General features: G+C 32.8%; 1 protein-coding gene across 2 annotated transcripts in view; it reads right to left on the reverse strand.

Moving 5' to 3' along the window:
• Positions 1-316: 316 nt before the first annotated feature.
• Positions 317-20,968, reverse strand: part of PNISR (PNN interacting serine and arginine rich protein) — a 51,564-nt gene continuing 30,912 nt past the window's right edge. The window contains exons 3-12 of one of the 2 annotated variants that reach the window (XM_051997442.1): positions 17,168-17,356; positions 15,334-15,557; positions 13,399-13,567; positions 10,181-10,371; positions 6,913-7,050; positions 5,260-5,359; positions 4,466-4,519; positions 3,154-3,324; positions 914-2,003; positions 317-668 (exon numbers count right to left, since the gene is read on the reverse strand). In XM_051997442.1, the coding sequence (XP_051853402.1) occupies positions 638-668; positions 914-2,003; positions 3,154-3,324; positions 4,466-4,519; positions 5,260-5,359; positions 6,913-7,050; positions 10,181-10,371; positions 13,399-13,567; positions 15,334-15,557; positions 17,168-17,356 (2,357 nt within the window). In that variant the 3' untranslated portion in view covers positions 317-637. Of the gene's footprint in view, positions 669-913; positions 2,004-3,153; positions 3,325-4,465; positions 4,520-5,259; positions 5,360-6,912; positions 7,051-10,180; positions 10,372-13,398; positions 13,568-15,333; positions 15,558-15,828; positions 16,911-17,167; positions 17,357-20,968 lie in introns of those variants that run through there. The other variant, XM_051997443.1, reaches the window with a different exon arrangement.

Here is a 20,968-nt window from a genome sequence, read left to right on the forward strand (position 1 = left end):
GCAAATTTCATTTTACAGAGTGATCCATACTTTATACACAGAGAATATTTTACTTGAAAATCCAAAATAGGAGGAAAAGCTTAGAAAGCTATTAAATACTTCCATAGAGAAAAATATAGGTCTATATCTGGCCCTCTCTCACACCCTCAATGGTGGATTTTGACAAGTCCATGAATACAATTTACAAACTTTGACAAACTATATAGGTTAAAACCATTTGGGGGATTACCTTTAAAACCTATTATACAAAAATCCAGCTGCCTTTTTATAAAAGTACTTTCCTTAGTTAAAAATCATAAAATTAAGGTGCAAGAAGTTAACAAAAATGAACTAAAGAGCTTTATTGACATCACAGTACATTCAATAGTAATTTTAAGAACATTACAGCTGAAAGAGAGAATGGTACGTTTTATATTCTTATTAAGCACTATTTTGAAAAAAAAAAAAAGTAATACAAAGAAATCCTATTAAGTAACTTGGAGCAGCATTTGGAAAAAATACACCTATTTACAGATTAAAAAAAAAAAAAAGATTCTGTTTTCACCTACACAGCCACAATGTGCCTCTATAATGAGACAAGCCCTTAAAACTCATGGAATTTTTTAACAACATCATGGCATTTGTGCCACATCATTCCTCAGCGCTTACGACGGGGAGGGGATGGTGATCTGAAAAATAAAGGGAAAAGACAAAATTTAAAGATGAAATTCATTTTAGACTAAAGAATCTGCAATTTAAAATAAATAAATAAAAGTATATAGGTTTTCTAAAGTTACTTTAAGTCTATGATCATTTTATCAAGTACCAAACTGAGTTCATTTAAAAAGAGAGAGAGAAAGGACACTTTCAACTTTGAACAAATTCAGTCAAATTAAAAATAAATTCAGACAAAAAACTTTAAAAAGTATACTACCTTGATCGGGACTTAGACTTGTGTTTGCGGCTTGCCTTCTTACCAGACCTTTGAGATTTCTCCATGGATCGCGACCGACTATGTTTAGGCTTCTTAGCCTTCTTTTCTTTACTACTTCCCGGAGATTCAGAACTGCTCCTTGCACTAGAATCAGAGCCTGAATGTTTTTTACTATCTTTGGTAGAACTTTTCTTACTCTCCTGTCTAGAATCCTGTCTTAAAATTTTAATAGATATTGAATCACTTCGAGAGAATGTTCTTTCACTTTCTCTTTTTCTTTTTAACCTGTCATCTTGGCTACTAGATTTACTGTCTTTTTCTTCCCTTTTTTGCTTCTCTTTTCTTCTATCCTGTTCTCTCTCCCTTTCTTTTTCTTTCTTTTTCCTATCTTTATCTAAGCTTCTACTCCTCTCTTTTTTTCGTTCTTGATCTTTACCATCACCTTTATGCTTATGACTGCTCCCACTAAGATTACCACGCTGGTCATCAGCTTTACGTCTCTCTCGACTTCTACTACGAGTAGCTCGATTGGCGCGCCTATCTCTTGAGCGACTTCTAGTTCTACGTCTCTCTCGGGAAGGAGACCTATTTCTTCTTCTGTCTCTCTCTATACTATTTCTGCTAGATCTCCTCCTATCTCTTAGTTTTTCCCTAGCTCGGTTACTCTCTCCTTTAACTCTACGAGAGTAACTTCTACTCCTGCTGCGCCTAGGTTTATGTAGTGGAGACCTGCTATGACTATGTCTCTTCTTCCTTTTAGGAGAAGATGAACGTGAAGAACTGCGGCTGCTACCTGAGCTAGAACTGTATGATGAACTAGATACACTGCTGCTGCTACTGCTGCTTCTGCTATTGCTGCTTGTACTACCACTACTAGAACTTCCTGACTGACTCCTTCCTAATCTCTCTTTTTCTTTATGATCTTTTTTTGGTTCTATATTTGGTGTAGTTTCATTTGGCGTCCTTTTCTTTTCATTAACCATATCACCATCTGCTTCTCTTGCTTCTAGTAGTGATAAACTGCTATTTTGCTCTTTGTGGATGAATTCATTCATTTCTTTTGTAACCCTTTCATTTTGTTGCTTTTCTTCTGGAAAAGAAAAACAGCAGTCTTGCTAAGAATAATTAACTAGACAGAAAATGATTTGATGTCACAAAAAGTAAATTTCATTTATTTAAAATACCATTTTATATAGTTGTAAAAGGATAAAACATATATCTCTATGGCCATTTTCGGCAAAAATATCTATTCTCCCTATATATATATATAAAATCAATGTATTCACTAGCATATTAGAAATAAAAAGCCATGTAGCCATGTAATAAAGACATTAGTTACAGAAATTAAGATCAAACTACACTTCCTATAAAGTTTTTTCAGATTTTTCTACATTTTATATTCTCCCACAACAGACGTTTACTAAAAATCTCTTTAACACAGCAAAACTCTTTGTAAAATCAAGCTTTCACTTTTAAAACTGTAGCAAAAATGATATTCTCTATTTCTCTAACAAGACACACCAACAATTTAGCATTTAAAAGCTCTTTCAGTGGTCAATGATCTTGTCAAAATATGTTTGGCATCCTTGTTTCAAAAATTTATATTGTGACTGATGAACAAAAATGAAAAAAAAAAGCATAGACACCGAAATTAAAGTACCCAAGAGATCCGTTGCAATCCTTAAGACTCATCAGAGCTCTATCAACCTCACTTGATACCTGTATTTCACAGGCTCAACTTGTATACTTTGGCAGCTATGATCCAATACCAAAGTGAAACCAATGAAAGGACTTTACAATAAACAGATTTAATTAAGAAATTAATAATCATATAACTAAAATTATTTAATAGAAATTTAACATTAAATTCCCAAATAAAAAGTTGCAAAGTATCAACTACACTTAAATGCCAGCTGAACATAAAAAATATTTAGTTAACAAAAGCCAAAAGGCATTTTATTCCCAAAAAGTTTATTATCTAACAGAAAGAGAATGTTTAAAAAAATTTTAATGGGAGGGACAGTAAGGAAGAAATGGAATAACACATCCAAAATTATAAGTGTTTTATTTCACCTCAACTTTGTGGAATTTTAAATCTTGCAATGTAACTGAAACAGTTTTTAAGTAAATTGTGTACTAGCATAATGTTTTTTAAATGCCTAATTTCAAATTTATCCTTTTGATTTTTAAAATAATTTATCAAAACTGTTTCATATCTAAATAAAGTAAAAAATACATACCTTCCACTTGTTTATCATGCAACAGCTGCTGCTCTCTCTCTTTTCTCCAAAATGCTTCCTGTTTTTGCCTAATTCGGTGTCGTAATTCCTCATCATCAGTATCAGATGACTCAGAGCCTCTGTCACTCCTCTCATCTTCACTGTCTCCTGATCCATAACCACCCAGTCCACCTGCGTGCATAAAGCCCAGTCTATCACAAGGAAAAATTATATCTTACTTTAACAAATCTGAGGGGCCAAAAGGAAAGTTTATTCCTTTTTCACTACTTCTTCTTGGAAGAAACTGCTTATTCAGGATGGGGAAGAGCAGACATGTCACTGTCATACTCTGAGTCAAATAGCTATTCAGTATTTTATCTTACCTATTCTCCTGGAACATTTCATCTATTTCTCAATAACCAGGCACGGTCATAATGGTAGAAACAGTTCTTTGAAATCATGAAGTCTTTGATAGGGCAATAATTTTGCATTACCAAAGCTTAAGTCAACTCATATACCAATGAGAAGACTAGGATACTAAGCCTAAAAGTTTTTATGGGATAGTTCTTTTTTTGTTCAAGGATACAACAAAATCCCAGATTTCAAGCTAGGCTTTTTAAAAATTTAGATGCTACTAGACTTCCTCAGTAGTACTGTGCTAAAACTACTCCCCACCCTAAAGTAATCCAAATAATCATCATTATGACAAAGATATTTGGTTTTGCCCATTTCTCTCAATCTTTATAATGATCAATTTAAAGTGAGTATATTTGAAATAGCAAATTTACGGCCACAGTCACATATCATGCAAATAGCACATTATTAACATACCACTAGTTAAGATTATGATGGCAAGATGGGTGCTTTTTTTCTACCATATGAGAAATTGATTTTGTGCACTCTAAATATGACAGTACTCAATAGAAGAAAATCAGTAGTGCTTATGTATGCATTAGTTTTGAACGTGACTATATATGCATATATATACACACAAATAAGATATATATATATATATATATATATGTATATTATGATGCCTTAATTACAACTTAAAATTAAACTAAGTCAACTTAGGAGCAATTAATACAAGGAACTCTTCTCTATTACAATTTGCTCCTATTTATGATATCCAATTGTTAATATTCTTTTAAAAGTGTGAATTTATGCTCTAAAAATTAAAAACAGCAGCCAAAAGAAAAATAAACAAACGTTTTAGGTTATTATAAATCCTAAAACCTACTTTTTATAACAATTTCAAAATAGAATATGTAGAAAGGCAAGATAAGTGTGATTTCCCCATTAAGCCCCCTCTCAAAAATTTAGAAATACTTACCAAGTCCAGTGAGGGAAGCCAGTGCACTGGACTGTGCCAGCTGTTTTGCAGGAGCTTTGTATCACATCAACAACAGGAACAACATGTTAACACAAATAGCCACGATTTCATAGTCATGAGATTCTATGGTATTGTTAAATCTACTACTATTGCTGCTTTTTGGGGAGAGAAGAAACATTAAAAACATAACATTCATTTAAAACTAGTTTGAGTAGGTCTGGCTTTGAAACTTTAAAATTTAAATGTGAACTACATTGAGTTATACAAAAGGGAAGGGTCTCAATGATAAATATTCATAGCTCTTTTTCGATGTTTTGTCCTTTAAATTTTTCCAAATTTAAATTTAAAAATGCTCAAAAATACGAGGGAGATTAACTGTTATATGGCTATAATAATTTATAAACAGTGAAAACAAAGCACTGATGTACAATTCATCTCATCAATTCAATACAAACTAGTATTAGTAACATGTCTACATCAGTACCATCATAGCTAAACAAAACAAAACAAAAAAAAAAAGGTTACGTGAAAGAAACTGAATGACTGAAATTTTCCACAATACACTACACAGGACAACATTATATGATTGCTAATTTGTGCTATAATATTTTAGATGAGACCAAAACATTTAAGGGATTTGTTTTATGTATAAAGAGTGGCTAAAAATTTAAACTCTCAAAAAAAGAAAAAAAAAAAATCAACCAAAAAAAAAAAAAAAACCATGCAAGAATAGAATATCGAAACATAGGATAGTAAAAACAACAACAACAAAAAAAACAATACCCCACATATACCTTTTGTTGCTTTCCGGTGTGCATCTTTGGCCACATAATAAATTTCTTCATCCGTGACATCCAATAGAATTTCTGTCAGCAGCATTTTTGTCAATAACATCTGCAGGAAAAATGTTTACACAGTATGAAATTTATTGATTGGTTTTACTAATATAGTCACTGAACTTAAAACTAAAACATATATATATTAAATTAACTTCCAAAAGTTAAATCAGTCAAAATTGAAAAAAAAATCATTTCCAAACATGTTTTTATTCAAACAATTAATATCACACCCAAGAAATTCAACTGTATAGATTTGTTTTAACATATTTAAATAATGTCAATATTAATATTTAATTTAATTTAAATATTAAAATTAATATAAGGTAAATAAGATCTCTGCTTCTGAATGTTAAAATTCTAGAACTCAAATTTTATCACAACAAATGGCACAACTTGGCTTTTTAATTAATAAAGTACCATGAATAAAGTGGCATCGCTTTTAAAAATTCAGCATTACACATGCACTTAAACTTAGGCAATTGCTCTATGTATTCAGAAATTCTCCAAAGTACACAGCTACAATTCCTTTCTATTTGTACTATCAGATTCTCTGTAAGCATTTAATAATGTACATCAGTCAACATTTTTTCAACTAATGTCAGTTTACATACAGGCTAATCAGAGAATCCAAAGAACTTATGGACTTTTCCTCTCTCTCTTCCTCATTCCCAGGTTATACTATTCCTTTCCTTCTTAAGAACAGAGACTCAAAAATAAACATATTTTCTTCTGACTGTAGCAGAATAAAGTAGAAATCTTTTAGGATATGGTATAAAGGAATGGAAAGAACAATGGAACATTCAAAAGACTTGAGGTTCTATTTCTAATCCTGTCACTAAATAATTATATAGTTATGAGCATATCTCTTAAATTCCCTGGGTCTCTTTTAATATAATAAGCAGTTTGGTCTTTTCCATGAATAAGTCTATGAATCCTGGTAAATATTGAAGTGTTAAATATCATTATACAGCACAGCTAAAAGGTGATAAAACTAACAATTTTTTCCTGTTAGAGGCAACTAGGTGCTGCAGTAGAGAAAGCTGGGTCTCGAGGCTGGAAGAACCAAATTCAAATCCTTCCTCAGATACTTCCTGGATGTATGATCTTGGATAAGTCACTTTTCCTATTTGCCTCAGTTTCAACACCTGCAAAATGAGGATAATAGTAGCACTTACCTTACAAAGTTGTTGTGAGAATCAAATGAGATATTTAATAAAGGTGTATTTCCTCCCTTTCTACTGTTTTATTATTTTTATTGTACATAGTATTTATTGGGGTTTATGGTATGTGATTTGAACAGCAAAAATATATATATAGGGAAGCTAGATGGTGCAGTGGAGAGAGCACTTGGTCCTGGAGTCAACAGGACTCAAGTTCAAATCCAGCCGCAGTCACTTAATACTTACTAGCTATGTGACTCTGGGCAAGTCACTTAGTCCCAATTGCTTCGCCAAAAAACAAACAAAAGAAATATGTCTAATTTTAAATCATTTAATATTGTTAGTAGACACCAACCTTAGAAATAATATCTAGACAAGCAACAATAGCAACTATATTCTTATAAACAAAATCCCAAGCAAATAGAAAGGAAAAACATTTTATCTGTACCATCTGATATTCCTTCTCTTCTTCTGTCATCTCTGGTTCACTTTGTTCTTCTTGAGGAACTGGAGATGGGCTTCTAGTAATTTTTCCACTGCTTGCTGCTTCAACATTTTCAACATCATCGTCATCCTCATCACTATCCTATAAAATGAATAGTGCATATATGCTTTATTAATTTATAATGCAAAATCACCTAATTATAAATCATCAAACTCAGAAAATCTCAAAGCAAGTCAAACATAAAAATAAAAAGCAAAACTGAACTTGAAAAATGTGCATTAATTTGCACTCTGCAATTTTAAGTCTGTATTAAATAGGAAAAAAATTAAAATGGAAAGAAAGCAAATTGAAAAACAGTACTGTTATTTGCTCATTTGTTTATTACTTTTTGCTCAGTCAGTAAATTGCCATAGAACATTTTTCTATCTTACAGATGAACTAAGAAAACATCACACACACAATGGACTATCCAGTCACTTGTCAGCATCATCATTTCTTTTTAAAGTTATACATCATAGATCCTAAAATGATTGCCTTGCCATTATGGGATCTTTGAGTTGTTGCTATTCATCTTTCATTCTTGAAGAGTAACAATGATATCAAGAGGTTGCTATCTTGATTCAAGGGAATTGTCTAAATGAGGACTAACTATGCAGAATCATCACCCTTACTCCCTCCTCGAACATCATTTTGCCTTGGACATTATGGGATCTTTGGATAGATGCAAGGGGACAACCACATTTAAAGCCTAAAACCTTTTTTTTTTTTTTTAAGTTTATAAGAACCATTTTAATTTTTTCAGTAGATCACTTGCAAATGGATAAGAAGTGTATTAATTCTCAGAAAGAACAACTGCTACCAATAATAAAGTCCATCACCAGAATAGCCTCAAATTTTTATGACAGGATCCAGACACTAAAATAATTGAGAAGTCTCTCTGAGTCTGTTACTACTTCAACTCCTATCTACAACATTTCTTTAAAGTGGAATGAAGGGCAATTGATTCCATGGCAAAGACTTTTAAAAGTACAATATATTAGCAAAAATATCTCATCCTAAATACCACATATGACAGACTCATCAATATGAAATGACTTAATTTTCACTGCTTATAGTTATACTACCCGTATTTCAAGGATATATAATGATCAACTTCAATTAAAATTGCAATTCTTCTATTCATAGAAAAGGACATTCATGCCAAATTTCTTGTGATAAGGTTCTGCAAATTTATCTAACCTAGTACTTTGATACAACATTTAAATGATCCACATTTCAAAGCCCTTCCAGGTTAAAAAGGAGTTTGATGATCTCTCAGCATAGCTTTTTAATACTAAGGGTTCTCAACATTACAATTAGGCATAAGTGAAGGGATTTTAATGAAAAAATGGTGCTTGAATACATAATAGATAGGATTATATACAAAAATGTCACAATGAAACAGTTTAGAAGTTAAAGGTGCTTTTAGAAGATAAATTCATTTCCATATTCTCTCTCTCTCTCTTTTTGACATTTTCCAGTCCTTTTAAAGAACTAGCTACTGCTTCTTCATGCTCTGTTTATAGTTCTATTAGGATATGCTTAATAGGCATTTCCAACATTCCAATTAAGCAATCTTTTTGAAATGAAGTGTCCTTTTTCTTTTATCCTTTTCAAAATTCCAAAATCCAATAAATCAACATGTATGGAATCAGCTATTTATTTTATCAGGCTCCATGTTGGATACAGAACAATGAAATAAGCTTCTGAAGAGTGATGGCATTGCCCTACTCCTCCCCCTACTCACATCACCTTCCCATAAGAAGCAGCATCCTCTAGATTCAAGAGAACAAGCTCCAATTTGAAACTATGTTCAAAAAGTTATCAAACTGTGCATACCCTTTGATTCAGCAGTGTTTCTACTGGGCTTATACCCCAAAGAGATACTAAAGAAGGGAAAGGGATCTGTATGTGCCAAAATGTTTGTGGCAGTCCTGTTTGTAGTGGCTAGAAACTGGAAAATGAATGGATACCCATCAATTGGAGAATGGTTGAGTAAATTGTGGTATATGAACGTTATGGAATATTATTATTCTGTAAGAAATGACCAGCAGGATGAATACAGAGAGGACTGGTGAGACTTACATGAACTGATGCTAAGCGAAATGAACAGAACCAGGAGATCATTATATACCTCAATAACGATACTGTATGAGGCTGTATTCTGATGGAAGTGGATCTCTTCGATAAAGAGATCTAATTCAGTTTCAATTGATCAAGGATGGACAGAAGCAGCTACACCCAAAGAAAGAACACTGGGAAATGAATATAAACTGCTTGCATTTTTGTTTTTCTTCCCGGGTTATTTATACCTTCTGAATCCAAGTCTCCCTGTGCAACAAGAGAACTGTTCAATTCTGCACACATATATTGTATCTAGGATATATTGTAACCTATTTAACATGTAAAAGACTGCTTGCCATCTGGGGAAGAGGGTGGAAGAAGGGAGGGGGAAAATCGGAACAGAAGTGAGTGCAAGGGATAATGTTGTAAAAAATCCATGGCATGGGTTCTGTCAATAAAAAGTTATTAAGTAAGCAAGCAAGCAAGTAAATAAATAAATGAAAAAAGAGAACAAACTCCAATAATCACTCAACTTTGGTACTTTGTTCTAGAGATGAATTATCCTGATTACTGAGTCAGTAAGTGAAAACTCATCTTCATTACATTTAGCTAGTCCCAAACCATGCCTCACATTTCAGCTGGGCATTCTTCAAATAGAAAGTTATTCATCAGAATTTACCCCTTTCTCACTTTTCCCCCCTCTAGCACTGGGAAAAGAAATTAAATTAATGGTATCAGGGGGGAAAAAAAAGCGACAAATAAGCCTTCCCCCAGCTATATTTAAAATCCCTATGATATTCCCTGACCAAAACTCCCTCACCTGGCTATCATTCCACTACAGGTACTCTATCCCTTCCCACTATCGCTCCCTTTCACTTCAGTTTCTCTACCTATAGTAAAATTTAAGACGAGGGCAAGGAAACTTTTGAATGTTCATCTTCAATGCCTACTATATGACAATTAATGTTTGATTATTTATTCATCATTTTGATACATATTAAATAAATTTCACTGATTGACCAGTTTTTTAAATGTATTTATATATATATATAGATAGATAGATAGATAGATAGATAGATAGATAGATAGATATAGATATGAAACAAAATTTTTATGGGTGGAGTTGGGAAACTATTCCTTATTTAATTAAAAGTTAGATTTTACTTACAAATTTGCTTCTCTGAGGCAAACGAGGGCCATCCCCTCCTTCAGCTTCTTCAGTTGATTTCTTTTCTTTTTTGGATAATTGTGAACGTTGTTGTTCCATTCTCTCTTTTTCCAATTTCTTTTGTTTTTCACGTTCCATCTTTTCAAGACCTTCACGAATCCAAGCTGGAAGAGTTCTGCGTTTTACTGCATCTGTATCAAAAGGGAAAATTTTTACAATTCTAGCAATTGAAATAAAATCAAAATTTCTGAACTCACTTTTGTGGTTGATTTCCCTCCCTTCTTTATATACTTCTACCTCTCCTGAACAGTCCCCAGGAAAAACAACAACAATAAAACATAATAAAACAAAACAAAAAAACAACTAAAGATACAGATTTTTATTGTACTGAAACTCTTGTGATAATCTTCATTAAGACAGAACAAAAACACTAATAAAGAAAAAGCCTCATAGGACATTTTATATTTTTTCCTAAAATGACACATTTTATTTTAATTAGGTAATAATTTTAAGTTAAGAACAGTAGCTATTCATGGAGAAATTTACTAGACTATAAGCTCCAATAGGGCAAGGATGGTGTTTTACCTAAATTCCTTAGATGTTTCAGGGCCTAATACAAAATTCTGTATATATTAAATACTTAATAATTGCCTATGGAATTCCAGTCCTCAAGTCAATAAAGGCAAAAAAAATATATGCCTCAACCATAATATAAATGACATCATTTAAATACTTCAGCAATCTGATCAATAATGACTTTAAAGGACTAATGGTAAAGTATGCTTCCTGCCTCTTTGAAGAATTATGGTAAACTAAGTACAAAAGGAGACAGTTTCAAACAAAAAACAATGAGTTAATTTCTTTTGTTTGGTTATACTTATTTGGTTCAATTACTAGGGAGGGAGGAGCTTAATCACTGGAAACCGACAGTGATGTAAAAAGGGGGCATCAAGAAACACTTAAAAACAAAATAAATGAATGCATGGGTCATATAATAAAGTTAACATTTTAAAGATGAATAGTCCTCAAATGTCTACTCAGATTAAAAGCAGACTAATTTTTAGTAGCATTAAATATCACTTTTTTTAGCTTCCCAAATGCAAACTATTTGATAAGTTAGGTTACTAAAATTAATTCAATATAAAGATTTGTTACCTGTCAACAATAGGCAATATCGGTTATAAACTTTAAGTTATTTTTTCAGTTATTTGTATGATAAACACCCATCAGCAACATATTAAGATGTTTTATAACTGTTTTACATTAGAACTTGATCATAATGAAGCTAGCTTAGAATTTTTAAGGATTTGTTTCATTTAAATTATTTTAGCTTTAAAATAGAATATTGTCAACTTTATTACTTTTTGCTGATTCATTTCCTAGTATATGATGCATGCTAAAATCACTCAACCAAGATGCCAGGCATTAGGGATATTTAAGGGAGAAAAAAAAAGAAAAGAAAACAGGCCTTGCCCTCAAGGAGCTTAAAGTCTATTGAGGGAAACATGTATAAATGCAATTAAAGTACAAAATATATGTTAATTAAATACAAAAGTTGGGGGAAAGGCATTTATAGCTGGAAATGGTTGAAGAGAAACTTCAAGTAAAAATTGGTATTTGAATTTATCTTTGAGGTACCCTAGGGATTATAAGATGTGATTTTCAACAGATCACATTATAATTTTATATTCTAGATGTGGGGCCAGACTACAAAGGTGCAGACACAAAAAATGGAAATCATACCATAAGCCCAGTAGGCTGGAGTCAGAGTAAGAAGGGCTTTAAATGAAAAGAGGACAGTAAACATTCTATTCTATAGGCCTCTGGACAATGGTACCTACTGGAGCTTTCTGAGTATGACACAACTAAGTGTGTTCTTTAGGAATATCAAATTGACATCTATGTAGAATATGAGTTAGATATGGGAGAGACGAGGCAGAGAAATTAATTACAAAGCTAAGTCAATAATCAAGAAAAAAATTGATAAGAACCTGAAATAGGGTAGTGACTGTGTGAATGTAATGGAAACAGAATGAATGACAGAAACTGAATGAATATGTAGAGTGAGAAAAAGTAAAGATCTGGGAAGATGACTCTAAGGTTCTAAACCTAGACTTCTAGCAAAGTAATTCTTTCTCAAGAAGTTAGGATAAAGGTAGATTGGGGTAAGCAGGAGAAATAACAAATTCTATTTTACATGTTGAATTTGAGATGCTTAAGGTCTTAATTATTATTATTATATATATATGCTTAAGGTTTAGTTATCTCTATTGTAAATGTGTGTATATGTGATACACTGTGTGTGCACTGAGAATTGAAGGGCAAGACACAATGAAGATATAAGACTAAGAAGGAAGAATCAGGCAAGAAAGAAGCAAAATAAACAAGAGAGTACAAGACCTAAAAAATTCAAATAGAAGAGGGTGGTCAGTGGTGTTCAAATGCTGTATAAATTTCTGAAAGATAAAGAGTAATAAAAGATGATTTGGCAAATTAAGAGATGGATGGTAAAGTTGGAGAATAGCTTCAGTTGAGTGATAAGGCTGTAAGACATTGAAAGGAGAGGAAGAAGAGACAATAGAGATAATGTTCTAGGAGTCTGGGAGGGAAGAAGATATGGAAGATAGGAGGGGGGAAGAGAAGGGGAAAGGGAGGGAGAGAGAGGAGAGAGAGGGGAGAATGAGAGAAAGAGAGAAAAAGAGAAAAGGGAAAGAGAAGGAGGAAGGGAAGAAGGATACAAAGGGAAAAAGAGTAAAGATTAATGAGACAGTGTTGATGAAAAGTATTACCTCTGGAGAAGTTAAGGGAAGATAAATGGTTTTGAAACACAGGGAAAGACCTTGATTTTACTGGTATAACAAACTCCATGAATGAGGAAAATTTTTATTAATGAAAAACAGTTCTTCTTCATTTTATGAGAACTTGTGACTTGCCTAGGGTTACATAACCAATTAACTGTCAGAGGCAAGACTTGAACCTAGGTGCTTCCTAGTTCTGAGGCCAGTTTTCTATCTGCAATGCCATGCTGTCCCTAAAGAACTAGAGAAAAGGGGAGGGAGGTGGGGTGGAGAAGAAAGGGGGAAATAAAAGCAAAGCTTAAAAATAAAAATTAGCCAAAACTTTTATATGATATCCATAGCAAAACTCAACAGAATTCATACTTTGCACGAGGAGGAAATCAGGCTGATTATAGTGCACTAAATAAAATTAATATCTACCAATTTGTGGAGGTTCCTGCTTCACAGGTAATGCTATGGGTGAACGCTGGCGATCCCTGAATGATGGCCTCTCTCTTCGACTCTGGGGAGGTGCTGGAGGTCCTGGTGGTCCTGGTTGCCAATAAGGAGGATGAAATCCACCTTGTGGTGGACCAAAAGCAGCCCCATGCTGAAAGAGTATTGCAGTTTATTTTTCTTCACATTAATACTATACATTCTCTGGGACACACACGTGTTATGAACTGGGACAGTAGAAATCCATGCGTGCAGCAAATCCATGAATTCCAAGGTACTAGTGTCCACCGATTTTTCTGAAGCCTCTAGAGCCTAAGCTTGCTTTTCTTAAAAAAGGTAAGACGTGTTCTGCCCGTCTAACTGCAAAGAGCCTTTACAATATAAACTAATACACTATTTTTCTCATAAAATGTAAGGAAAGGAATATATGACTCTTTCCCATGTTGTGAGAGATGATTTTGAAACCATTCGGATGCTAAACATTTTCTACCATCAATTAAAGACCTATTCATTTTAAAGAATAAACAGACAAAATCTCTTCATAATAGTTTTCTCTTGCTGGTGAAATTAAATAGTTCACAGTCAGTCAAGGGATTTATGTTTAGAATCATCATCACCACTAAAGATTTAGAGCTGATCAGGACCTTTGCGATCACTTAATCTAACTTGTTCAATTTATGGATGAGGGAAATGAGGTCCCCAGGTTAAGTGACTTGCCAAAGACCACACAAGTAATAAGTAGCAGAGAAAGGATTTGAACCCCAGATTCCCTGATACTAAATCTGGTACTCTATAGTTTGTGCTACCTATGCTCCCCATGTCTCATTTACACATGTCCCTTGTTACATGATGCTTGCTCTGTGATTTAATGAGAAAGGCAAGATCAAAGGAGGAAAAAACTTCTTAAAAAGTCAAGTAGTTTTCACATGCATATTTACTGTGGTCATTAGGCTGCTAAGCTGGGCGATTATGCAGCTCTGTTTTAGAAAGCATAGAACTGCACAGAATAAATGTGACTAAATGTTCAGATACTCTACTCTTAACAAAACAATGTTACAACTGGATACCAATTTGGAACATATAACTGACAAATGCTTACTGCCAATCAAACAGTCTCATTCATAATTAAATCTCTAATTCAGCTTGTGAATTTTTACAGTTTCTCGCTAAAATTTAAAATATTAATTGCCCCACTTACAAATTTAACTTTTTCTAAATTAATTATCTTGAAATGACACCTAACACTAAAATTTAAAAGTAAATCCAAATAAAGTGGAGGGAAAAATAAAGAAAATCCCAACAGATTAATATTACTACCCTCCATAGAGTTCTATGTCCCTGGTTATGAATTGGATGCTACAAAGGATATTTACAATTTAATATCATGTCATAACAAGATGGGAAAAAAAAAACACCACAATGATGACTCTAGAAAAGCTGTTGCAATCCTATGTAACACTATGAATGCATTTAGGAAGATGATCTATGTTCTTCATGTATGCTATGCATGTCTTAAGTATATAATCTATTTTAAATAAATAAGGTATTCAACTACTGTGCATTTATTCTAAACTTTATTTAATACTTAATATGCCACTCTGAAAATATAAATTTAAGACAAAACATCAAGTAGTTATTGTACTTTTAACATTTTTTCCAATTTCTCCAAGTTTTATTCTATGAAGGGCCTTTTGCATCATTAAAATGTTAACTTAGGAAATCAAATACCTTCTGAAAAGAAATTTCTAATGCTTTAATAATGAAAAGTAACACTATTCATTAAAAAAAAAAAAAAAAAACAGTGCTTATCTGTACAGGACTGAAAAGTCAAACACACATCTTAGGTATTCTTGATGGGATACTTCCAAAGAATGGATTATGTTCACATCTACTATATTAAAGTAACAAAATATCTTTCACCTGATAGTCAAACTGGTTCACTGGCCCCACTGCAAAATTATCGGGTGGTCCACCAAAGTTGTGATTGTTCTGGTTAAATATATGCCTGTTGTCGGGGGCAAATTCCCCACTGTCCTGACTGTTGCTGTCTTCAGAAGGAGGAACAATGTCCATTGGGCCTGGTGTTGGTGGCATCCATGGCTGATCTGGAGGGGGGTGTGGGGGTTGGTGATGCATTCCCCATTCTATTTAGGATTTAGGCATAAAAACATTCAAAAGGGCGTTATAAAAATATCAACAAATGTTATTTTTTTTAAAGATCTCAAGAAAGTAAAATTTTTAGTAAAGAATCAGAGCTCTTTATGAAGACACTTTATGACTTCTTGGTCAATTTTTAAATAGATTACAAATACACATATGTATGTATGAATATATGTACATACATATCTACATATAGATGTGTATGCACGTAAAAAAGGAGTTAGCCTTGTTAAAATACATCCAAAATAAAATATCTTAAGATTCAAGATAAATTTATTCTCTAGGCCTTAAGACATAATCTGAATGGATAATAACTTCATCCACTGCAATGCTTGACTTATACAAATGAAAATCAAATGCCTGCCTAATCATTCTCTTGAATGGAATGAGGAAATCTGAAACAAATTTTTGTGCTGAATTTTCTAGTCACTTTTTTTTTTTCAGCAACAGCACCATGAAAAATATCAATAAATCTGTATAAATTTTTCCATGAAAACCATTTATCCTCACAACATCCCTGTGAGGTAGGGGGCAGAAGGGACAAATATCCTTAATTTACTTATGGAAAAATTGAGGCACACAGTTACCTGTCAAGAATCACAAAGGAAACCACTGTTAGAATTTGGGGTTTTGAGGGTAGGGAAGTCACAGCTGCATCATTTTACAAGTTTACACTTGAAGCTAAAACATTTTTAAACCTGGGAAGAAATTGATAGGGATTCAATGCTATAATTAAATAAAAACAAACTGAAACCACCATATGGCATCAGAGACTGGGGTGTTTATATATTTATAATACTATTTTACGGGATGGGGGGAGGAGGAATATAACGTCCTATAAGGCATGCAGTTTTTAAGTAAAAAGATTGTTCACCTAATGTAAAAAGGCCAAACGATTTGATCCTTAGCAGAATTGAATCTGGGAGATTTATTCTGTATTAATGAAAATCACTAAAGGAAATAACTACGCAGACCATTAAAATGAAAATGGTGAACTGTTATCAAGCAATTCAAATCACATAAATAATTTAACAACTACCGAGAAGTAAAAAAATAAAATAAAACAAAACAGATAAACAAAGCATGGAAGGATATCACTATCTGAAAAGAGGGAAGAAAATGGTGTATGGATAATAAGGGCAATAGTATAATTGACAAAGCAAATTTCTTTTATGGTCATCACAGTGACACCATTTTTCTTTAACTAGAGGCTGGACATGTTTTGCTCTGCCAGTGCTGCTTCTGAAAAGGCCAGAGGTTGAAACAGAGAGGGCACTAAGTGCTCTCTTCCCTAGATGCCAAGTGAGGTTTCCACAGTGTTCCCAGCCCCTGTCAGCCTAGGAATGAAGAACCAAGAAAAGAATCAAATTCTGAATGCCACATACTAATAAGCAGGCTGAGTACAGAATAATTTCAACCATAAAACGTATAGGCCAAATCAAATTGAAACGAATTCTTTTAAAGGAAACATTCATTTTCAAGAAGTCATAAAATAAGTTAAATAAATCATTTCAATCCTACTTTAATATTTTAAAAATAAAAATCTAACACTAAAATTACATGGAAAATTCCCATTTTATAAAAAAGAACAAACCTGGTTGCCACATTCGGTTAAAATTTGTATCCCCTTGAAAATTTCCATGGTTGTTTGGACCAGACTCTATTCCTGACATGTCTTGTCCATTTGGCATTATTCCTGGAGGCTGCTCCACCACACTTTGCTGTCCTGAGGCTTCTCGTTGAGCAATCCATGCTTGAGCTAATGCAGCCCAATCAATCTGACCTAAAAATTAACAGAATAATTTTAAGATTCTAGGCATAATGTGAGTTATCTCCACTACTACCTATATCCATTTTGTTAAAAGAAAGTATCAGAATATCAGAAATATAAAAAAAGTTTCCCTATATAAAATTGAAAGTACTTATGTTTTTATGTAATCTTATTAGTTTATCTTTTTTTCCTAATCCTATTTCATATACCAATTTCCCTGTTATCAATGGTGACATCGTTACCTTTCTAATACAAAACATTTAACAACTTGAAAAATATTTTGTTTCTTTTCTTCACTCTCATATTAAGATAGCAGATCTTGTGAGTTCTTTCTCTAAAAAAATTATTGACTTCTTCTTGGCTAGCTCTACTAACTTCTGCTGGTTCCACTCATCCTCCATATCATTATCCAAAATACTACTACTCATGTGTCAATTCCCTTGATTCTCCATATTCCCTGCATTTCTGGTACAAAGAGGTTAGTGTCATTTAATAAGTTACTTGCTCGTCTTTGCTTCCTGTTCATAGGCTTGCTAATGTCAGACCCTCATCTAAAAGTATTCTAATCTCTTCTTCAATAATCAAAGTTTAGTCACTCTCCATTAGAGGTCTGATTAAAAATCTTTCTTGGTCTAAAGAAAGATTGGGGTGGGGGTGGGGGGTGGGGGGAGATGATCTTTTTTCTGCCAAAAACTATTTGGATATTTATATCATTTGCAGGTCATACAAAATTACCACTTTAACAGAACTCAAGCAGTAGGACATTGTTGTACCCAGTTTTCAGATCATCATCATCTGCAATTGCCTTAGCAAATAATTTCATGAGTCTTATATGTTCCACAGACCAGACATTTCTGCCTTTCCCCCATCCCCAACCCACCTCCAGTCTAAAGGCTGTGTCTAAAAGCAAAAGAAAAAAATGGAGTCATTGCAATATTATATTAGTAAGTTAGCATTTATATAGCACTTTAAGATTTGCAAAGAGCTGTTTATCTCATTTAATCCTCAACAACTTTGTAAGGTAGGCGCTATTACCTTCATTTCATAGAAGAGAAAACTAAGGCTGAGAGAGGTTAAGTGACTTGCCCAGAATCACACATCTCTTAAATGTCTAAAACAGAATTTGAATTCAGATCTTCCTGATAAAAGTCACTTGAATCAAGTACAGAAGTGTCTGACACAGAACAAGGAGCAGAAACAGGTAGCAACTGACAAGTCTATCACAATACCTGGTTACAAATCTAGTGAGGACTGAAGCAGGGACCTAAGTATGAGTTTAAAGTTGAGTTCTGGGAAAGGAACAAAAACAGAAGCTGGCAGGCACTATGTGGTTTTGTGGGTACCTGTCTCTGGGGTAGAGTCTTGAACCCACCCAGCATTTAGCTTAGTCTGAAACTTAAAAGTAGAATAATCTGGCCAAGGAGAGAAGACCAAGGAGCAGTTGCAATTCTGTTGCTCTGAACTTTTAGAGCCTTCCAGCTAGATGACCCAATCCTACCCAGACCCAAACCAAGGCAACAGTTTATAATAATCAGACCAAAAGGGCAATAATGAAACAGCTTTGAACATAAATGAAAGCTTCTCAGTCCATCCCCAGTCTGATGTGTTCATGAGATCCCTGAAGAACACAATGTTTAATAATTAGAGAAAACATCAGCAAGACCCAAGGGAAGATAAAACAGACAAGCAATGGGATATTGTCTCCAGAAGTGTGCAGAGATTAACTGTAACATAACATTCCAATTTATAAAATAAAATTAAATGAATAAACAAAAACAAAATGAACTCCCTGCATAAAGAACTATTATGTGACTGAAACACCAAAAGAGAATTCAGAAGAGAATGATTTGGGCACAACTTCAACTAGAATTTTGAAAGAAATGAAACAGGGTGGGATGCTTTTTGTTTTGTTTTTTTCCCAGTTCAAAAAGATTTTTACAAATGAAGATATTAAAAAGAAAAAATTTGAAAAGAAATGTAAGCTATGAAAGAAAGTCTGTGAAAGAGAACTGCTTGTTTAGCACAAGCTATTTGTTTTATTATCACTATTATCAACAATAATACATTAATTAATATTATTACTAATTAAAATATATATTATATATGAATATATAATAATAATATAATTATTAATTAAGTAATGCTATCACTATTAACAACAATATAATAGCTAGCATTTATATATAGTGCTTTAAAGCTTGTAAATTTTTTTAAAAACATTTTTAGGGGTGATATGAAAATAGAGAAAAAGTAGATGCAAACACTAGATGATAAATATTAGTAAATAAAACTCCTAATTCCAAATTAATTCTACTAACCATCATTTTAGCACTTTCTGACTTACTCAAGATTATTCCTTTGTAAGAAGTTTACATTTCCTCTATCATACTGAAACAAAATTTCTTTACAAACACAATATTATCTTATTTTATTCTCACAACAAACCTGAGGTTTGGAGGGGCTTTTATTTATAATTCTATTTTACACATTAGGTAACTGAATCTGACAGAAGTTGAATTTATCCAAGAAACAGACTATGTAAAAATTAAAATAACCTCTCCCCACAAAAAAACACCAAAACCCAAGAAATATTAAAGCAAAGTCAAAAGACTGGGGAAAAAAAAATTTAAATATATTACAGTATCCCATAACAAAAATAACTGATGTAGAAAAGTGATCAAGGTAAAACTTATTTAAGAATCAATCATTAGATTACCTCAAAGCCATTACTCTAAATTATTTAAAAAAAAAAAAAAAAAAAAAAAAAAGTACCTGTATTGGTAGAGGAAGTTCCTCACTGAGATCACCTTACATCAATAAAATTATAGGTCTTAGTCCCCATTCTTATTCCCCTAAAAGACTAGAAGTTCAATAATTTAATGAAATGTTATACCTATCTCTGCACCTTGCTAAAAATTCTGCTCAGGATAGACAAGTGCTTATTATGTTTATTAATATAAATTTTTTTTGTTTAAAAAATAGCTATGCCACTTTCAATATTTCCTTACTTTAACTGAAAGCAGCTTAGTAAATATTGAGATGATGTTATTTACAGCTCCAGGGCACAATTTCATTTATAATTCACATGTGTCTACATTTTCAAATTATCCCTTTTTATTATTAAGATTGGTATGAAAATTAATAATATGTCTATTCAAACTAAAATGCCTTGAAAAGAAAGCTTCATTTCTATCATGTTTTGTACTAGAGGCAACCCAAAAATATGCCTTTAAAATTCAATTACATTCCAATGCTGATGTTTAAGAAATTAAGTATACTGAAAAATACATAGAACAAAATTCCAATGAACCAAACACCAACTAACCAGAATTCTTAAAATGTAATTCCCTAAAGTCTTTTTGAGACCAATCAAAAGGAAAGAAAGGATTGGGGGGTGGGGTGAAGTAGGATGGAATGGTGAGCAAAAGATGTAGTCTACTAGTCTCTCCATGTCCCCAAATACCATACAACAAAAACAATGACATAAAACATTAATTTGAAAGGAAAAAAAAATAGGAGAAAGAGCTTAATTCCTCTACAACATTTTTTTCTGCTTCCAGTGTACTGTACAAAAAAAATAATAATCTTTATAACAATAATCATCCTAAGACACTTCATAGTCTC

This window comes from Antechinus flavipes, chromosome 4, assembly GCF_016432865.1.
Source record: "Antechinus flavipes isolate AdamAnt ecotype Samford, QLD, Australia chromosome 4, AdamAnt_v2, whole genome shotgun sequence".
Classification (NCBI taxonomy): domain Eukaryota; kingdom Metazoa; phylum Chordata; class Mammalia; order Dasyuromorphia; family Dasyuridae; genus Antechinus; species Antechinus flavipes.